Source organism: Oryctolagus cuniculus, chromosome 6 (assembly GCF_051225735.1).
Source record: "Oryctolagus cuniculus isolate XC-2025 breed Fujian yellow rabbit chromosome 6, ASM5122573v1, whole genome shotgun sequence".
NCBI classification, from domain to species: domain Eukaryota; kingdom Metazoa; phylum Chordata; class Mammalia; order Lagomorpha; family Leporidae; genus Oryctolagus; species Oryctolagus cuniculus.
Window position 1 is genome coordinate 127596026 of NC_142872.1, and position 21717 is coordinate 127617742.

At 48.6% G+C, this 21717-nt stretch overlaps 1 protein-coding gene across 3 annotated transcripts in view; it reads right to left on the bottom strand.

Moving 5' to 3' along the window:
- NCALD (neurocalcin delta) overlaps nucleotides 1–21717 on the bottom strand; it is a 449552-nt gene that overhangs the window by 23989 nt on the left and 403846 nt on the right. For all 3 annotated transcript variants that reach the window (XM_008255798.5, XM_070075374.2, XM_008255799.5), the window contains one exon: nucleotides 1312–1708. In XM_008255798.5, coding sequence (XP_008254020.1) covers nucleotides 1312–1689 — 378 coding nt within the window. In that variant the 5' untranslated portion in view covers nucleotides 1690–1708. The remainder of the gene's footprint in view (nucleotides 1–1311; nucleotides 1709–21717) is intronic.

The window sequence follows — 21717 nt, forward strand, 5'->3', positions numbered from 1 at the left end:
CGGTGGCCGTGATGGGCTTCTCACCATGACTGGCACCGTCCCTCCATCCACCCAAGAGCCACCGATTTTCCCAGCGACCACAACTCTCCCTCTGCAGCTCAGCAGCGCAGATGTTCTGGGATGAGTGCTGGCCTCGGAGCCCTGCAGGAAGCCACCCACCCACTCTCTCTGTCAGGCCTGCGTCTGCTGCCAGATGCTTCCCTCCTGTGCCCCACTCGCCTGCCAAGGCAGTGAGAGGCAGCCAGCCCTCCCTGGTGCTGCCCACCCACCTCGTCCTCCGCCGTGCCTACAGCTGAGGTCCTCCTGGCCCTCCCCTGAGCCTGTGTCTGCCTCCTTGGGTTTGTCCCAGGATCCCCACCACCGCTCAGCAGACCATCAGGGCTACAAACAGAGCTCCTCACCCTGCTCCCCCGCCTCCCCAAAGCTTGCATGGGTGCAACAAGGGAGATGTAGGCAACACCACAGCCTTTCCTTCTCCAGGGATGGAAGTGACTCTGGGTGAGTACTTTAGGGAAACAGAGGGTGCTCCTCACCAAAGCGCTGAAGTTCTCCACTCTACAGTTTGCATTTCTGATGGGATGGAACGCAAAGTCCAGACACCCGCCTTTATTCAAGAGTCTAATAAAGTTTCAGATGAAGGCTGGAGACAGTGATAAGCTTTTCTACGTGATGACACTGTGCATGCAATTTAACACGGAGAAGCACGACTAATCTTGAAAAGATCCCCATGACTTCAGAGGGTGGCACTGGTAGACCCATTTTACAGAGGAGGATACTGAGGCTCACTTAAGCAAACTAACTTGGTTACAGTCACAGAGGCAGTGACTGAAAGGTAGAAGTTCTGAACTCAGATCAAAGCTTGAGTATTAAGCATCGCCCCAGAGGACATGGGCCCCAAACCCCAAAGCCTTCAAGTCTAGGCAGCTCCTTGTAATAGGTTGATGGAGTAGCAGGAATAATCATGGACAACTTTAGGATGGGGGTCATGGCAAAAGCCTCTGCCCATCTGTCATGTGTGTGTGTGTGTGGGGGGGGGTCCCCGCAAATATACCCAATGACATAACAGGTAAGAATGTAGGCCCAATGTTGGCAGAGCTCCCGAACTTTCAAGAGATGCCAACCAACATAGATTGTCATGCCCATCTCTGGGTGGTTGTGTGGGTTCAAACTTGACAAAAGCCCTGGGTGAGCCAGATAAAAAGCCTGGGGGACCCAACAGTTGCAGCCTCCCTGCCATGCTACCCCGTGTACCTTCCAAGCCTGCCCTGTGACCGGGCGCTTGTCCCCTTCACAAGGGCCCACGCTACATACCTGCACAATCTCTAGCATCTCTGCTTTGCTGATGTAGCCGTTCCCGTCCAAGTCGTACATGCTGAAGGCCCACTTGAGCTTCTGCTCCAGCTTGCCCCTCGATGTCACGCTCAGGGCTATGATGAACTCTCTAAAGTCTATCGTCCCATCTCCGTTGGCGTCGAAGGTGCGGAACACGTGCTCCGCAAATTTCGAAGCGTCCCCGTAAGGGAAAAAGTTCCCGTAGATTTTCTTAAACTCTTCCATGGACAAATGTCCGCTGGGGCAGTCTCTCAAGAAGCCTTTGTACCACTCCTGGATCTCGTGCTCCGTGAAGTCGGTGCTCTCCAGCAGGTCCTGCATGACCTCCGGCCGCAGCTTGCTGTTCTGCTTGCCCATCTCGGCAGTGCGAGTTCAACTGCAGAGAGACACGAGAAGACAGGTGGATTCTAGAGCGTTCTTTAGGGGTGCACTCCACACCTTGTGATGGTTGCTTTGGGAAAAAGGAAAAGAAAGCAAACACTACACTGTCTAGGTTTTTCCAAAATAGCTGTTGGCCAAAGAAAATGGTGGAAAGACAGACTGGTAGAAGGTATTTAGCAAAAAATACAACTGACTGGGAAACTGGTGTTTCTTCTATTCAGAGCTAACCTGAGAGCAGGAGGGGAGGGGGAGGCGGAGGAGAAGAGAGACAGAATGAATTAACTGTTGACTTAGTTACGGTCTATCAGTTTGTAAGAGGCAGACACTGGATATCAAAAGGCTAGAAGGGGGCCAGCACCACGGCTCACTTGGCTAATCCTCTGCCTGTGGCGACAGCACCCCGGGTTCTAGTCCCGGTCGGGGTGCCGGATTCTGTCCCAGTTGCTCCTCTTCCTGTCCAGCTCTCTGCTGTGGCCTGGGAAGGCAGTGGAGGATGGCCCAAGTGCTTGGGCCCTGCACCCGCATGGGAGACCAGGAGGAAGAACCTGGCTCCTGGCTTTGGATTGGCGCTGCGTGCCAGCCGTAGTGGCCATTTGGTGGGTGAACCAATGGAAAAGAAAGACCTTTCTCTCTAACTCTGCCTGTACAAAAAAAAAAAAAAAAAAAAAAAAAGGCTAAAAGGATGAGCGTTTGGCCCAATAGCTAAGACACCTTCATATTGGAGTGCCTGGATTCACGTCCAGGCTCCGCTTCCAGCTCCAGCTTCCTGCTAACACATACCCTGGGAGGTTGCGAAGGATGGCTCCAGTAGGTGTGTCCCTGCCACTCACGTGGGACACATGAATTAAGTTCCTGGTTCCTGGCTTCAGTTTTGCCCCCATCTGGCTATTGCAGACTTTAGAGGTGTGAACCACTGAATGGATGTGTACTCGCCCTCTCTGTATCCACCTTTCAAATACAAATAAACAAACATTTGAATAATAGGCTTGGTTTTAACTTGTAATCCAAGTACTAACAGGGAGAATTAAAGGAGAGGCAAAGGAAGAGTGAGACCAAGAAGTGATTTAGCATGTTTTGTTGCTGGACTATTTCCAAGAAAAAGGCTTCTTGGTACTTTCTGAATATCATAACCATACAGGAAGGAAAACAGGAGAAGCTCTATCTAAGAGCACTAAACACGATCAAGCCAATTCAGTTATTTAAATCCACAGCATAAATCACTGCCATCATTAGGTTTTAGATGAAAAAGAGGATGTTTCATAAAGTTGTTTATGTCTCAGTATTGGGCTTATGAAACAGGCCAAGCTTTCCTTCTTAAAATGCAAATAACCTGGTATTTTCTTATCCTAACAGTAGCACACATCCCTAGGAAAATAGTAAAACAACTCAGTGACGCATCAAGAAAAGAGCCAACATCTGTTGAAACTCTCAAATAGATAAATCATGGTTAGCATCTGAGTGTGAGTTCTTCCAGGTCTTTTGTATGCATGCTTACTGAAATAGGCTATTAATATACAGACAGTCCATACTGTGTGGCTTTTTAAAAATAAATCTATATATTTGAGAGGGAGGAAGGGAGAGAGGTAGAAGGGGAGAGATAGAGACAGAGACAGAGCGAGAGATTGATTCCTATCTGCTGATTACTCTCCAAATGTCTGCAACACCCAGGCCAGGAGCCCAGGAACTGAATCCCAGTCTCCCAACTGACTGTGACTTGAGCCATCACTGCTGCCTCCAAGGGTCTGCAGCAGTGGAAAACTAGAGTAAGGAGCAGGAGCTTGGAATCAGACCCCAGTACTCCAACTTATTGACTTTTAAAAAAATTTTCTTGGTTTATTATATATTTCATTTTTTAAATAATTTTTCCTCCAAAGAAACCTTTTATTTAAGGAATACAAACTTCATGCATTTCATAAGTCCAACTTTAGGAATATAGTGGTTCTTCCCACCATACCTGCCCTCCCACCCCCCACCCCCCACCCCCAGTTCCCAGTCCCATTCTCCACTAAGATCCATTTTGGATTAAGTTTATACACAGAAGACCAACTCTAAGTAAAGAGTTCAACAATTTGCATGAAAAAAAAATCTGTTCAACAGTAGAGACAAGGGCTATTCATAGTCATTGCATCTCAAAGTTAATTTCACTTTTATAGAAATTTAATTTTAAAGAAGTACCCAAGAATGATACATCTTTTATGAGCATTTAGACATAACTATCACTTATGAGACATCAGACCATCCTCCACTTAATACATTAAAAGAAAGTAAGCCCTTGAGAATGAATTTTATCATTAATTAAGGAAGCACCTAAGAAAACAAGCAATGGAGTTAGACACTTAGGCATAACTAAGAGTTATAAGAATATTCTCCACTTAATACACTAAAATGAAATAAATCTTTTAGAACAAGTTTTACTGTTAACTCTCATAATACAACTCTTTGAGGACAGAGGTCCTGAATGGGGAGTTAGTGCACAGTGACTCTTGTTAATTTAACAACTAGCACTCTTATGTATGACATCAGTGATCACCCAAGGCTCTTGACATGAGCTGCCAAGGCTATGGAAACCTTTTGAATGCACAAACTCCAAATCAGTATTTAGACAAGGCCATAAGCACAGTGGAAGTTCTTTCTTCCTTTCAGAGAAAAAGTACCTCCTTCTCTGATGACCACTTCTTTTCACTGGGGTCTCACCCACTGAGGTCCTTCATGTTGGACATTTTTTTGCTACAATGTCTTGGCTTTCCATGCCTGAAATGCGCTCATGGGCTTTTCAGCCAGACCAGAATATCTTAAGGGCTGATTTTTGAGGTCAGAGTGCTATTTAAAGTGACTGTTACTCTATAAGTCCGTTGTGTGGACTGCTTCCCATGTTGGAGCATTCACTCCTTTTTAATGACTTTTTGATTTTATGATGCTGTGAAAGCCATACACATTCAGTGGGAACCGTACTGTGAATTCTGAAATACGATCTTTTCTGGGGCTGGCAACATGAAGCACCATCCTCTCTCCTGATGTTGAGCAGAGGCAGCAGCTGTGACTTGCAGTCAGCCTCACGGTCACCAGGGGAAACCACAGCCCTCCACAGTGGACTGTGTTGCGAAGCTGTGACATCCAGGTTGGGTGCATTCATTATATTCTCATTTAGGATAGTTTCACCTTCCAGGGGTTAATCAGGACATAACACTGTCATAAGGTGAGACACACCTGCACATCTCATTCTGTTTACACTTTAAAAACACTTATGCTTACACTTTTGTTATCTATTGTTTAACTTAACATAGGGCGGCAATTAAGGGCAACTCTTATCAGGAGTGGAAATATCTATCACCACCTTCTTTCGATTCATAGGGGCACTCAGTGTCCACCATGCTTACTATGGTGCTGTGGGTGCCAGGAGTAAGACATGGTTCCTCCTTCCCTAAGGGACACTCAGTTGTGTGTGTACAGTAATGGCAGTGGCAGTGCAGGGACATTACGAGAGAAATCCCTCCTATGGAGCCAGAGGAGTGGACGGTGAGTGCAGAGAGACTAACTAGAAAGGTGGCCCAAGCCAAAGGGGACAGGGGTGCCATCAGTGACTGGCAAAGCAGCTGCTGTTTGACCTGAGCTCCTAGTTCTGAAGTCTTATGCTTTCAGCACGGTCAAGACAAGTCCCTTCTCATAAAGTGTCTCTGCGCTCGTATTTTCAATTTTTGAATGTGCATTTATCTGCTCATGTCTGCCTCCCTCTTACTGCACCATTACCCCTCCAGGCAGGGTCTCCATGGAGGTTGCTTTGTCTCTCCAGGACCCTCCTAGAGGCATTTGGTGGATGATTGAGGAAAGAAACAACTGAAAAATGACTGATAGAAAGGCAACTACAATATGCAAATATGGAATAGCCATCTTGGAAAAGCAGGCTCTTTGCCCCAAGGAGGAGGGCATTAGCACACTGAAGCCTACCCTGTAGTTAAGACTTGGTTGTAGCCGGCGCCGCAGCTCACTAGGCTAATCCTCCGCCTTGTGGCGCCAGTCAGGGCGATGGATTCTGTCCTGGTTGCCCCTCTTCCAGGCCAGCTCTCTGCTGTGGCCAGGGAGTGCAGTGGAGGATGGCCCAAGTGCTTGGGCCCTGCACCCCATGGGAGACCAGGATAAGTACCTGGCTCCTGCCATCGAATCAGCGCGGTGTGCCGGCCGCAGTGCGCCGGCCGTGGTGGCCATTGGAGGGTGAACCAATGGCAAAAGGAAGACCTTTCTCTCTGTCTCTCTCTCACTGTCCACTCTGCATGTCAAAAAAAAAAAAAAAAAAAAAAAGACTTGGTCGTAGCATTTTTCATATGCGGACTGCATCACCTGTCTGCTGTCCTCCCTAAGGAGATAGCCCACGGGGCAGTCTTGGGCTTTCAGACTTCTCAGAACACCCACAGCTGGGAAGTGCTGAGGAGTGAGTGAGCGAGCCAGATTCAATGACAAGTTTGAATGATTTTGGTTTCTGAGTTCTGCATTGGAGGCAGAATCTGGTTCTGCTCTTGCTCATGAGGGCCTTCAAGTTCATGGAAAGAGTAAGCATTTGGCGTGGCTATTTCAAGCCACTGCTTGGGATGCCTGCATCCCACATTGGAGTGCCTCGTTCAATGCAGGTTATTCCACTTGGCGTCCAGCTAATAGTATGCTCTGGGAGACAGCAGGTGATAGTCTGAGCACTTGAGTTCCTTCCACCCACACTGGAGACCTGGATTGAGTTCCAGGCTCCTGGCTTTTGCCTGGCCCAACCCCAATTATTGTAGGCATCTGGGGGAGTGAATCAGCAGATGGAAGACTATGTGTCTTTGCCTTTCAAAGAAAGAGTTTTTAAAAAAGCTTATGGAAAACACATTATGAAAAGCTTGTTTAAGTTTCAAAAACTTTTTGCACAAAAATAAGCCTATCTTTTAATTCCATTTAAAAGAAGATTTCTTTCTTTGAAAAGCAGAGTTAGAGAGAGAGACCTTCCATTTGCTGATTCACTCCCCATATAGCCACAATGGCCGGGGCTGGGCCAGCTGAAGCCAGGAGCTTCACTTGGTCACATATGGGTTCAGGGGCCCAAGCACTTTGGCCATCTTCTGCTGTTTTCCCAGACACATTAGCAGGGAGCTGGATCAGAAGTGGAGCAACTAGGGCTTGAACTGGTGCCCATTTGGGATGCAGGTGTTGCAGGTGGCGGTTTAACTCACTATGTCACAAGGCTGGGCCCTTGCTTCCATTTTCCAGAAACTTTTTGAAGTAGCCTAGTAAACAGTCATCCCAGAAATACAGAGAACAAGCTGCCCTCCTGCCGGCATGGTCAGCAGCTACAGTAACCTTGATGCAGAACCATGCAAATGCTTCTCACAGAAGAGTCAAATTAAACACTAACTACAAAATGCAGCAAAGACAATGCCTAAACTGAACCTTCCTCATGTGCATCTTATCTTCCCCAGAGGAAAAAGACAGGGAAGCCAGAGAGGCTGGTTTGTATTTGAATTTTAAAAGTGTCCCTCAGTGGCTAAGCTGGCAATTTGCCCATGGCCAGCATTCAGAACCTTGAGGTCATACATAATGCAGAAGTTTACAGTGAGTGGAATTTACAAGGAATTCCGAGCCTTCCCTTTGGGGAGGGCTTTAGAACACAGCTCTTTGGAGCAGCCTTCAATCAGATTGCCAATGCACAAAAATCACTGTGTCTGGCCTTGGTGGTGGGGGGAGGGGGAGATTGCCGTTTTGAGATTTAAATCTACTCTCAAAGAATGATTGGTTTCTCTGCATGTGTACAGCACCATGTCTTTGAAACCAAACTTCAGTTCCTTCCCCAAGGTTTAAAAAGTACTTCTCCTTTATTAGCTGTGTTTGCCTTAGAAAGTCTCCCACCAAGACTGATCCATGTGGAGCGATTTGTCAGTAAACAGTAATTAAACCACACTTACAGAATCATTAGCGCAGAAAGACCAAAACACAAACAAGGCAGAAGAGCCTGGGATAAGGGATGTGGGAAGCAAGTGTTTGCCATGTAGTCCAGGATTTGTTTCAGGAGGCAACTGCCAACGCTTTGCTAAGCACTGTGCCTGAACACGAGACCCCATCTGGACTCGAGAAAATCTCGAGAGACGTATGATAGGGGTTCGTGCCTGTGGTGGGGGTAGCGGCAGGGCAGCGGGGCTGGAAGAGGAGAGGAGGGGAGGAATTGGTGGGGGGAGACAGAGAATCGCCCCATACTACCTTTTCCTTCAAGAAAACAGGAACTGAAGGAAGGCAGCAGTGAATCATGTCAAGGAAATGCTACACTAATTAGCACACAACAGAAATACTGGCCTGGAGTCGGCGCCGCGGCTCACTTGGCTAATCCTCCGCCTGCAGCACTGGTACTCCAGGTTCTAGTCCCAGTCGGGGCTCCAGATTCTGTCCCAGTTGCCCCTCTTCCAGGCCAGCTCTCTGCTGTGGCCCGGGAGTGCAGTGGAGGATGGCCCAAGTGCTTGGGCCCTGCACCCCATGGGAGACCAGGAGGAGGCACCTGGCTCCTGGCTTTGAATCCATGCAGTGCGCTGGCTGTGGCGGCCATGGCGGCCATTTGGGGGGTGAACCAATGGAAGGAAGACCTTTCTGTCTCTCTCACTCTCTCTCTAACTCTGCCTGTCAAAAAAAAAAAAAAAATACTGGTCTGGAGACAAAAGTTGCACCTCAGGTCAAATCTTTTTCATTACTCCATTCGGTTATTAAAACATTGACCTTGTGCCAGTAAGACATAGCATAGAAAAGCTCAGGACACAGAACAAAACACTTGGGTTCAAAGCCCAGCTCTACTGTTTACTTGCTGCTGAGTAATTGCTTGAATTTGGTGCACCTGTTTTTTCATCTGGACAGTGAGTTCAATAATATGGATTCGGGGCTGGGGCTGGCACTGTGGCACACCGGGTTAAACCACCATCTACGTACTGGCATCCCATATGAACACCAGTTCAAGTCTTGGCCACTCCACTTCTGATCCAGCTCCCTGCTGATGCACCTGGGAAAAGCAATGGAAGATGGCCCAAGGCTTTGGGCCCTTGCATCCACTTGGGAGACCCCAGAGGAAGCTCCTGGCTCCTGGCTTTGGCCCAGCCCAGCCTTGGCTAATGTGTCCATTTGGGGAAGAGACCCAGTAACTCTACCTTTCAAATAAATAAATCTTTAAAATAATACAGATTCATATCTCATTGATTTGACATGAGAATTAAAAGATCTAACTATATATATGAAACTCCAGCACTGAGTCAGGCCAGGCTCCATGGTAAATGAAAACAGCAGGTTATTCTTGCTGGCTGTGGTTTGCTCCCCAAAGTTTGCATGCTAGGAGCTTGGTGGCTGGCACGGTGACGTGGAGATGGTGGAACCTCTGAGGGGTGGGGCCTCACGAGAGGTAGTGAGGTCACAGGTACTCTGGTCTCACAAATGGATTCATGCTGTCACAGGTGAGTGGGTCTGGTCTCATAGGAGTGGCTTACCTCTTGTTGCAAGGGGAGTTGCTGCCGTGGCAGAGTGAGCCTGGCCCCTCCCTGGCCTCCTGCATCCCATCTTGCCCTCTCACATGCACTCCTGCTGTGATGCCAAGGTCACGTTGTGTCGTAAGAAGGCCCTCTCCAGGGGCCTCACCAGAAGCCTATGTAGGGCTTTCAGCTTCCCAAATCGTGAATAAATCTCTTTTCTGTATAAAGAAAGTGAGCCGGCCCCAGGCATTTTGTTATGACAACACAAGGACGGATGAATCCAATGGCCCCTGATATGCTATTCCTTTGAATCTTCACCGTAACCCTACGTGACAGGCAGGGCAGGCTTTTCCATTTGATATACAAAGAGGGGAAAACTCGGAGAGGTTCAAGGACTTGTTCCAAGTCACACACCTTGTGAATGACAGCATCAAACCATGAGCTTGGCTTGCTGCGTGCTTGTCCACTGGTTCTGCCGCTTTGCCCTACAAGCTCCACGAACAAAGCACATATGGAAATGCCAAGTTCCGTAAAAGTCAGAAAAACATATACAAGTGGGGCCAGATAACCTCCTGGTGGAACATGTTCCTTCCACATAGAGGTAACAAGTGCCCACCAGGAGCAAGGCTCCACGCGAGGCACTGGGCATTCACAAGGAAACACCAGGCAAACATCCCTACAGTCATGGAGCTTACAATCCGGCAGTAAAGGGCATATGTAAAAGCAAGTAACCAAGAGAGATGTTAGGTGGGCATGTGCCACACAGAAAAGAACAGGGGGCTGGCGAATGCCAGGGTGGTTTGTTGGGCACGCACATTTAACAAAAGAATCCAGGGACGGTCCCACTGAGAGAGTTATAATGAAAAAGACCAGAGAAAGTGACAGCGGGTGGAGTCATGGAGTCAGCTGGGAAGAGAGTACTCCAGGCAGCAAGAATGGCCAATGGGAAGGGTCTACCTGGAACTGTGCAGTGATGTAGGGTGTGACTAACTGGAGTAGAGGGCGTGGCAGAGTGAAGGAGATGAGGTTCTATGGTCACGGGAGGCTAGATGGTGCGGACCTGGAGGTGATCACAGAACTTGCATTTTCACTCCACGTGAGACAGAGCCACTGCTGGGATTTCAGCCGAGAAGTAACGAGGGATTTAGGTTCTACCAGGATCGCTCTGGCTGCTGCGTGGGAAAAGGCAGAGGCAGCTAAGTTAGGAGACCTTGCAATGATTCAGGCAAGAGACGCTGGTGGCAGGAGCCATGGGGGAGCTGCGGAGGAGGGGACGAGGGGTTGGATTCTGGATACCACTGGAAGGTAGAATCAGCAGGACTGGGTGGTGGTTCAGATGAAGCGTGTGGGGAAAACAAAAACAAAAACCAAGAGCAATGCAGCCTGGCTCCAGGGTGTTGTCCTGAGCAAGGGGAAGGATGAAGTTGACATCTACAGAAATGGAGAAAACGCAGGGGAAGCAGGGCTGGGGCTGAGGCAGAGATGTGGGCATCAGTGCTCAGCTGTACACATGTGAATTCTGAGATTCTAGTTAGAACACAACTGGAGATGTCCCCCAGGTGGCTGGATTTCTAGGTCTAAAATTAGAGCGAAAGGTCCAGGGAGTTATCAGTAGACAAACAGTGCGATAGCCAAAGACTGGCTGAGAGCCCCAGGAAAGCATAGAGTGCGGATGGACTCCTCAATCACTGTGACATTGAGACTCAGAGATAAGAGTGAGCCAGTAAAGGAGAGGGAAGGAGAGGTCAGCGGTTAGGGACAGAGGCTGAGACCATGCCTTTGTCAAGACTGTGCCCTTTCTGCCCAGCTAAAGACTGAGCATTGAGGGGCCGGCGCTGTGGCCCAGGGGGTTAAGCCATTGTCTGCAGTGCCAGCAGCCTGTATGGGTGCTGGTTTGAGTCCTGGCTGCTCCACTTCTGATCCAGCTCCCTGCTAGTGTGCCTGGGAAAGCAATAGAAGATGGCCCAAATACTTGGGCCCCTGAACCCACATGGGAGACCCAGAGAAAGCTCTTGGTTTTGGCCTGGCCCGGCCCTGGCCATTGTGGCCATTTGGAGATAGAACTAACAGATGGAAGATCTCTCTCTCTCCTTCTCTAACTCTGCCTTTTAAATAAATAAATAATCTTTAAAAAATAGACTGCATATGGAAAGTGCTCAATACCATGCAACAAATAAGAATTACAGCTTTTCATGCCCTCTCTGAATCTTGTGATCACTCCTTCACCCCATCCTGCCCCCTCTCACCCTATCTCAGTAAGACACCTGCTTCCCCCGAGTTGCTCACTCTGAAACCTAAGGGCTCCTCAGATGCCTTCCGGTTTTATTCCATCAGCATGTGGTGTTCATTCTGTCTCAAGTCCATTCACTTCTCACCATTGCCATGGTCACCACCTCAATCCAAACTCCTATGAGCTCCTTCCTGGTCTTCTACAACACCCTCCTCCCACAGCCCCACTTTTTACTCTGGCCTTCTCTCCCTTACTACCTCTATCCCAACCTACTCTCCACTTAGCATCCCAGAGTGACCTGTCAAGACACCAACCAGGGGCAGGCATTTGGCCTAGTGGTTGAGTTACCAGTTGGGATGCCTGTATCCCAGACTGAGTGCCTAGGTTCAAGCTCCAGTTTTGCCCTTGACTCCTGCTGCCTGTCCATGTGCATGCTGGGAATCAGCAGGTGATGGCTCAAGTTCTTGCCTCCCTGCCACCCAAATGGGAGAACTAGATGAAGTTTCTGGCTCTGGCTTTGCCTGGCCTAGCCCCATTTGTTATAGAAATTTGGGGAGAGCACCAGCAGATGGAAGCTCTCTATGTTTCTAAAAATATTGAATGAGAAGAACTTTAAAACTCACAAGTCATACCATGATTCCTCTGATTGAAGATCTACAAAGGCTCCCACACTTGCAATCAGGTCCAGGCTCTTCCCTTTCGTCCATGAGACTCTGTGTGAACCGCTCTCTGACTTCTCCCTCAGGGCCCCTTCTGCTGCAGGGACCCTAGCCTCCTACAAGTTCCATCTCTTACCTTTTAAGGGCTTCTGCACTCCTTATGTGCACACACACCTATCCTATCAAGCATCAGCATCCTATTATTCATGGTTTACTCTGAGAAGGACAATGTTTCCCAACTTCTTGGGGACCATTTCCAGTCTCCCAGGGTTCAGTTAATAAATCCGAGGTTATGACTGACCACAGATGGCAACGGAAATATATACAAGAGAAAATACCAAATCACCAATGAAGTACGACCAGGCATCTAAAATATGAAGTCAATTTTCAATTGACAAAGAAATAGCGAGTAAAAACGACACACAGGGAAAGGCAATGGCGGTGAGTGAATGATATTTGGAATCCCTGTGCCTCCTGTTTCATATTTTGTGTCTGTGGAGGAAACCATCTGAACCACAGCATTGCTGTGATTCCTCATAAGATTCTGGAAACTTGGACTTACTTCCTCAGAGCCCAGAGTTAGATTTTCCAGGAAAAGTCCACAACTTACCCTAGACAGCCTGGTGAACTCGGGAGAAAAGTCTCAATGCAAATGACACCAAAGTCTCCTAAAACGGAATTGACAAGATGCTAACAGCTGAATCAAGTTTGGCTGCAATAGGGATCGCGGGCCCTACAGTGGATCCAGACAGGTTCATTACAATGGTTGCCTAATTTGGGGCAGTGTAACTTGTCCACTAAAAGCTGCTCTGAATTTTCAACCAATGCAAAGTCTAAATGATGAAAACATAACTAGAGGGGACCGGTGCTGTGGTGCTGTAGGTTAATTCTCTGCCAGAAGCAACAGCCTCCCACATGGGCGCTGGTTCAATCCTAGCTGCTCCTCTTCTGATCCAGCTTTCTGCTATGGCCTGGGAAAGCAGCAGTGGCCTTGGGGAGCGAACCGGCAGATGGGAGATCTTTTTCCCTCTCTGTTTCTCCCCCTCAATGTCTATAACTCTACCTCTCAAATTAAAAAAAAAAAAAAAAAAAAAAAAGATTAGTTTAAAAAAAAAAAGAAAGAAAACGTAACTAGAAAAGGGTTCTTCAAATGTAAGGAAGGAAATTATGAAATGTACGTATAGAGAGGAGTGAGCATTCATTTATCATGGCTTAGACACCAGGGATTTTAACCCCCTGAATTTTACCAGTGGCCAACACCCTACACTGTCACTTCTAGGTCAGCTGTCTTTGATTCTCACTGTCACAAAATCATGAGTCAAGAGCACACTGCTTCAGAGTGTCTCTGCAATGGGAATTTGGAAGGAGACTGTACCCACAAACGGACATATAAGGTGACTTCGAAGACTCAGTGGAAAATGAAACTAAAATATAAGTTCACTTTTGTACAAAAATTTTGAAACCTATGCATAGTGTTTCAAAACACAAACTTTTTGAAACCACTTGTATGCACAGATTTCAAACTTTTTTTTTTTTGCATCAAACAAGCGTCTGGGGCACACATTTAGGCAGTAGTTAAGACTCTATGTGGGATGCTTGTGTCCATATCAGAAATCCTAGGCCCACGTCCTGGCTCCACTTCTAGTTCCAGCTTCCTGTGAGTATACACTAGAAGGTAGCAGGTGATGTCTCAAGTGCTTGGATCTCTGCCACCCACATGGGAAATCCAAACTAAGTTCTAGGCTCCTTGCTTGGCCTGGCCCATCCCTGGCAACTGTGGGAATTTGAGGAGTGAATCAGTAGATGGAAGACATCTCTTTGCCTTTCAAATGCATTTTTAAAATATTTTAATTCCATGCTCCATGAGCTTGTTGAAACATCCAATTTATGTATAACAGGCAAATGAGGAAATAAAATGCAGCAGTGAATCAAGAAAACAATTAAAATATTCCAGAGGAAGAACTGAAGAGTTATACCACAATCCCACTAACTTAGCCTTGACCTTGGAATAGCCTCCCTCTGCTGCCTGGAAATGAGGCTTGCAACCCATCTGCATCTCCCGATGGCTTTGCTGCAGTTGCCTGAGGATGTTCTCGAGGCACTGCTTGTCCTGTGGCCCCCTTCCTCATTAGGATAGCCAAGGTGGCCGAGGGGATGCCCCGGCCCTTCCTCCCACTCTGGAGGGCTGAGTGGGTTTCAAAACAAAACTGATCTACTACAGAAAATCTGGTGAGTAGGAAGTCAGCACAACCCAATTCACTCTTCCTTTTGCTTTCTCTAGGGTTTGAGATAAAGCCCAGGAAATCATCTTCCCTCCCCACCTCCCCCACCCCGGGAGAGCAGGGATTACTGTTTCCAAAATATCTGAGACTTTGTTGTATACGGCATGCACTTCAGACTGCAGAGGGCCTGGCCTTGGGCACTTCTTCAAGTTTTATTTCCATAAATATGAAGTGCGACCACATTCACGTCAACAAAACATGCATTCCTTATAAAGAAATTTAGCATTTTTTTTGTAAAAAATTATTTATGTATTTGAAAGTCAGAGTTACAGAGAGGCAGAGACATAGAGAAACAGATCTTTCATCTGCTGGTCCCCTCCTCCCTACATGGCTGCAAGGCCAGGGCTGAGCCAGGAGCTCAGGGGCCCAAGCCCTTGGGCATCTTCCATTGCTTTATCAGGCGCATTAGCTGGGAGCTGGATCAGAAGTAGAGAAGCTGGGACTCGAACTGGCGCCCACATGGAATGATGACATGGTAGGCTGTGGCTAAACCCGCTGTGCTACAACACTGGCCCCAAAATGTGCATTTCTGATAAGAATCTGAACAGAACAGTATCTAACAACAACCCTCCGCTCCTCCCCAAACTGTGGAAATACGAATTTCTGTTTTGATCATACATCTTATTTTTAAGAAGTCTAAGTAATAATGTTAAAAATAAGAAATCAGGGTAAGTTTGTGGCTCAGCAGGAAGCCGTCTCATGCCATATGAAACTTGCAATTTGAGTTCTGTATCTTCCTCTTTTGATCAGCTCCCCACTAATGCATCCACCCACATAGGATACCTGGGTGAAGTTCAGGTTCTGGCTTCAGTGTGGCCCAGCCCCATCTATTGTGGGCATTTGGGGAATGACACAGAAGATGGAAAATCTCTCTCTCTGCTGCTCTGTTGTTCAAGGAGTCAAAAGTAAACATTTTTAAAAATAAGAGATTAAACACCCTCATTGTGATACAATAGCACTCCCTAGAAAACTACTACTTACAAATCAAAAAATGGAAAATATTTTTTAGAAAGACACCAATCACTGTTGATAGGTGTGAATATCTATATGCCCCTAAACATTTAAATACAGATGCTTTAACTTTCACATTCACTTTAAACATATTGTGGACATGCCTCAGTGTTACACACATGGATATTTCTCAACCTTTTAAACTACTGAATTTGCACTCATTGATTGATCCAGCAGAAATTTTGAGGGCTGATCTTGTGCCAAGCATTGAATGAGGTACAAAAATACAATGGTTACTAACATGAGGCTTAAAGTTGCAGGTATTCCATTGCGTGAGGTTTGTTTGTCTCCCCTTGAGAAACATTTAGGTTGATTTTACTTTCCTTTTATTCATTTGTCATTTACTTCAGAGTCAGAGTTGCTGAAGTCCTTGGGCAGAATTTATTTTAAAGATTTATTCATTTCTTTCAAGTTGGAGAGACAGATATGGAGAAAGAAAAAGAAAGGTGGATGGGGGGGGTCAGACAGGTGGAGGGGGACAGGGATCTTGCGTCCCCTGGTTCACTTCCCAAATGACTGCAACAGCCAGGCCTAGGCCAGGCAGAAGACAGGAGCCAGGAGCTCCACCCAGATCTCCCACATGGGTGGCAGGAACCCAAGTGCTTGGGCCCTCATCTGCTGCCTCTCAGGGGCATCAGTAGGCAGCTGGATAGGAAGAGAAGAGGAGCTGGGACTCGGATCAGGCACTTTGACATGGGACGTGGCATCCCAGGCAGTGGCTTAACCCAATGTCCACAACACCCACCCCTACAAAGAGGTTCTCGATGTACCTCCAGCCCCTGCCTTCTGAATTCTCTACTAAGCCATTCTCTCTACAGCCTTTATATCCTAACCACACGTCTCAGGAAGGTGTTCATAACTGAAATCGCACCCCACTCCTTCTGGGCTGCCCCAGTTACAGGGACACCCACGTGAGTTTGCATTTGCTACTCTAGCACCTAGGAGGCACCCCCATCCTGCTCTCCACAGAGAACCCTTGAATTATGGCATTGCCTAGAGATCCGTGGACCTAAACTGCACCCTACTGCTAGTGCAGGGTACTCAACTTCTTGGGACATCTGCTTTCCTGGCTACTTCTAGTCCAGGGAGTAGCTAACGTCCACCCCCTCCCCGACAGCGGGCACCTGGAGGTGGCTTACCTTACATACTTCCCGCGTCCCTGGCAACGTGGACAGAGACCACTCTAGATGGCCACTGCCAGACTTGCAGACACTGCGGAGTCGTCTCCAGCAAAGAAATGTGGGGAGTGCCTGAAGCCCGGGCTTCCGATGAAGTGCGCATGTCCCTCGCCATCACCTCCTCACCCCGCTGGGCCGACAGACCGCTGTAGCAGTGCGGCCCAAGTTGGCCACCACAGGGGCTGGGTGCTGGGCCCAGGCTGCTGCCGAGATGGGAAGAGAACTGAGCCCTGGGCGGTCAACAGTTCCTCCCGCTGCCCTCAGCCCAGACGCTAACGGGGCAGACTTTGGAGGAGTTCCAATAGCAGTAAATGTCTGCTTCGCTCAAGGCGCCAAACACTTTATCCCTTCAAACATGGAAATACGGCTTTGGCTTCCGGTCAGACCAGTGGGCCCTCCTGGACGGGAAGCAAATAGGTGGACGGTGGCCATGCAGGTCCTGTCACCTTACCAGCAACAGGAGGGACGGGAGGAGTGGCAGTCTCTCAGCTGTCCTTCGCGGCCCACAATGCCCTGGGGAAACTGATTCTAGCCCCTCCATGGAGTCTAAGAATAGATCTTAATTGTGTTTATTTATTCAGGAGACATGTTTAACAGCTACTGTCTCCTGGCTCAGAAGGAATTATTCCTTAAAAATAATGTCCTCCATGAGACAGAGAAATGACAGGGATCTGGGATTTTGGAAGCCATTCAGGGCATTTTCAGTTGTATTTTTTCATCTTCACTATTATGTTGTAGAATTGGTATGAGGGCTACAATAGCTTGATTTTACTCCAAGGAGGAGGGGCTTAGAGAAACTAACTGTCATGAGAAATTCACACAGCCCATGGCCGCAGGGGAGTGTGGGCAGAACCACCCTCCCCCCGACCTCTGGCTGGGGGCAATTTTGGTATCTTCGAATGAATGGTTTTTCCTATTGGAAGGTTCCAAATAATGACTCCCTGTCTCGGCCGACTTGGCTACAACATGAAAGCTCGTCCATTAGACGAATGTGCAAGGGGGAAGTCTCATCACTGGCTCTCGGGACACCATGAAGCAGCTTCTTTGAGGCTCTTCTGCACCTGTTGCTTTGCAGCAGCCGGGCGTGTAGGGTGAACGCTGCACATGATGGCAGAAAAGTCCTTCGACACCCCATGGTCTCTACTGCAAGATAGGCACAATACCACCTCTCCCAGATGGCTGCTAGGAGGACTGAGAGAAAGGGGGGAATGCATTTTCCCCAACGCTCTCCATGGTTCCTCTCTGCAATCAGCAGCCCCAGGAGCAGTAAGGATTCTCCAGGTCCCTCGCTCTGCCGGGGCTTCTGGCTCTGGTGGCTGCTCCCCCAGATCTCTCCTACACACAGCAGCCCTGCTGTAGATCTGAAATGCTCTCCTTTCCCACCAGCTGCTTCCCTGTCCTAATTCGCACTCAGCTCTCCACTCTCCATGGCAACACCCCCCTCCCTTCTCTGACCACATCTCCCCGAAAGTGCTCGAGCCCCACCTTGTCCTCCTCCTCCTCAGCACTTACAACAATTGGAATTAATTATTCATACACTTTGCTGAACATCAGCGTCTCTGGGCAGATCTCAACTCAATTACAGGCGGGGTCCTGTCTTGTTTCACGGTGTATCCCAGGCCCCAGCGTTTGTCTGCTGATAGTACACTTTTTTTCCCCCACAGGCAGAGTGGACAGTGAGAGAGTGAGAGAGAGAGAGAAAGGTCTTCCTTTTTGCCGTTGGTTCACCCTCCAATGGCCGCCGCGGCCGGTGCACTGCGGCCGGCGCACCGCACCTATCCAAAGGCAGGAGCCAGGAGCCAGGTGTTTCTCCTGGTCTCCCATGGGGTGCAGGGCCCATCCTCCACTGCACTCCCTGGCCACAGCAGAGAGCTGGCCTGGAAGAGGGGCAACCGGGACAGAATCCTGCGCCCTGACCGGGACTAGAACCTGGTGTGCTGGTGCCACAAGGCGGAGGATTAGCCTAGTGAGCCGCGGCGCCGGCTATAGTGCACTCTTAATAGGCATCAGCTGTCACTGTCACTGTCAGACATGCTCTTCTGTGACCCCACCGTGCCACCCCAGATAGGGGGTTCTGCTCTTCTGGATCAAAGCACACGGCTCTGGCAGCGGGAAGACAAGGAGGGAGAGTGATGCTGACGCCCAGGAAGCCGGCATCAGTCACTAACACGCTCTGACTGCACAGGAGTGGCAGGTATTTCAGCTCCTCTTCCAACAAGGTCATCAAGGAGATTAAGGAAGGGACAGATTTCCCTTGAAGGACCCAGGCTGCATAATTAGGCCACGGAATGTTCTCCAGGCAGGACCATCACAGATCTCCTCTCAGTAAGGAGTGTGTTCTGTCCCCCAACTCGGACTCTACACAGACACCCACGTCTGTGCCACAGCGCTTCCCAAGCAGAATCTGGACAGTTCAGATCGTTTGTAGTGTGACCGTTGCTTTCCCCGGGCCCAAGGCAGCTGGAATAATATCCATCATGCAATGAAAAGAAATCAGGAGCTGTCCAAACACCTATAGGGGCAGGGGAGCAGAGCGAGAGGGAGCAGGGAGTTGGACACTAGGGAGAAAGACGCAGGAAATGACCAATGCAAGAGTGGAGGCAGTAACAAGGACCGAAGAGAATACAATCCAGGCCATCCGTCCATCCGTCATGTCCAGAGGCTACCCAGACAGCAGCGGCAGCAGAGAGGCAAGCATGGGGGTTTTTAAGCAAGCAGCCTCTGGCTGAGTCTGGCAGCCAAACAAGAATGTTTATGAAGGGCAGCTAAGCTGTGCCCCCGACGCACCACGGAGCCCTGTGTGAAGGCGCATACTCTATAGCACCCCCGGGAGAAGGGCGGCGCCAGCCAGCGTGCCCTCAGACGGCGCAGGAGAGTGCTCGATTTTGCCTGTGGAGAAATGTTCTGCTATTGTCTCCCACCTCCCACCAGCCCTCCCAGGGGTTGCAGGGTTATTTAAGGGCTCACTAGAATTGCCAGGTAAAATACAGGATGCCCGGTCACACTTGCATTCCAGATAAACACAAATACTATTTTAGGATAGAAATGTCCCAGATATTGATGGGCAGGCTTATCCTAAACAAAACAGAAACTGTTCTTTAACTGGAATAATGTAACTGAGGATCTCGCGTGTGTGTTTGCTACCCCTAGCATGCACACACACACACACACACACCCGCGGCTCCCTCTAACACCCTCTCCTTTAGATGTCCTTGTGCTTGGGTGGAAGGCAGGCCTTGCCATTGCACCGTGGGAGCCTGGGAACCCAAGCCTGTTAGAATCACAATTCATCTCTGCTCTGGCCACAGACCGAGGCTCCCTCTTGCTTCTAAGTCATGCCTCGACTCTCGCTTCCACCAAACGCCATTCCAACGTCAGGCCTCTTGCAATGGGGTCTGACTCTGTTTTGGATGGGTGACTGTTGACAGCCTCACTCCTCGCGCCCCTTAGGGCCCACATCTGGGACAGCTCAGAGAGGGCACCCCCTCCTTGGCACCAGTGGGAGATTCAAACCAGGAATGCCCCTGTCCGCACGCCTGACACCTCGCCTGACCACCCTCTCCTTCCCCTCTCTTCTCAAGCCATTGTGGAGCTAGCTTGAGAAGCCTTCCCTGCCCTCCCTAAAGGCCCTATTAGGTGAGCAACAAACCTTTTTATGCTCTCGTGCTGTGTGTGCAGCAGCGTAGGTCTTGAACTCTGAACCAAACTTGGACTTGGCTTCAGTCCCTCCTATATTTGAAGGAGGGTCACGAGCCCTCCACCTGTCCCTCCCTAGTTTATTCATGTCTCGATAACACAAGGGAAGAAACTTTTATCATGTAGACCTACAAGCCATCAACCATAGTGCTGGCAGAGTGTGTCTAGGTATACGGATTCTCAGGCAACCCTCACTAAACTTGTGGAAGTAACATTATTATTCCCATTTGTAACAGATGGGGAACCAGGAAGCCAGGAGAGGTACAGATTAAAATTCTGTTCTATCTGGACTGCAAGGCTGTGTTCTACCCCAGTCACGCAGGTTTGCTTCATCCTTGAACACCTCTACAGAAGCCCAGGCGCTGTGCTCACGCATCAGGGAGCCTATTTCCATACTGCACCTTGCGTCTCCAGAGGGAAGTCTTAGACATCACGTATGTACAATAAGAAGCACTCAACTCTAAGATCACCAGCCTTCTCGGCTTCTTCCCTCTCTATTTCAACACAGAGGAGGATGATGTGGGCAGGGGTGGAGATGACCTGAGCACACCCAATGGTGATTCCAGTTCATCCTGGGGGCTCAGAGAGGTGTCTTACAGACACAGAGGCAAACTTGGGCATGCCCTACAAAAAGGCAAATCACTTCCCATGCTCAGCAAATAAAGTACCCGGTGGAGAATGGAAATGGCAGTCAAGGTTCAGAGTTGAGAGAAGAAAGGAGACCTACAAAGAGATGAGAACCTTTGGGATTTTCACGACCCATCAGCCACTAAATAGAGCAATCCAAATGGAGTTTGGGCAGAATCAGAGCAGGCTCAGAGAAGTAGCTATGGGCATCCAGTTCTGGAAAGATCTACTGCTATTGAGGACTTGTAATCCATTCCCAGGGTCTATGGGCAAGAACAGTGTTTTCATAACGAATTGATCCCACCGAATTACAAATATTGATATAGGATGGCTATTATTACAAACAATTAATACCTACTGATTGGCTGAATTTTTTTATTACCTGGGGAAGAAACGATTCTCAGTTGTTTTATTGCCCTTTTTTTTAAGATTTATTTTTTTATTTGAAAAGCAGAGTTAGTCTGTGTGTGTGTGGGGGGGGGTGTGACAGAGAAAGAGAGCGAGCAAGCTTCCATCTGCTAGTTCACTCCCCAAATGGCCACAATGGCCAGATTGAGGCTGATCCGAAGCCAGGAGTTTCCTCTAGGTCTCCCATGCAGGTGTAGGGGGCCAAGGAACTTGGGCCATCTTCCACTGCTTTCCCAGGCACATTAGCAAGGAGCTGGACTGGAAGTGGAACAGCGGGGACTCCAACTGGCACCCATCTGGGATTGCTTATTTTAAAATCAGCTTTTTAAAGAATATCATAGAGATGAGATAGAGGGATAAAGTGACAAGAACAAAACAAAACCTCCACGTATCATTAGAAAAAAAAAAAAGTAGTCACAGGGAGATGCTTGTCTTTTCAACTTTATTTCC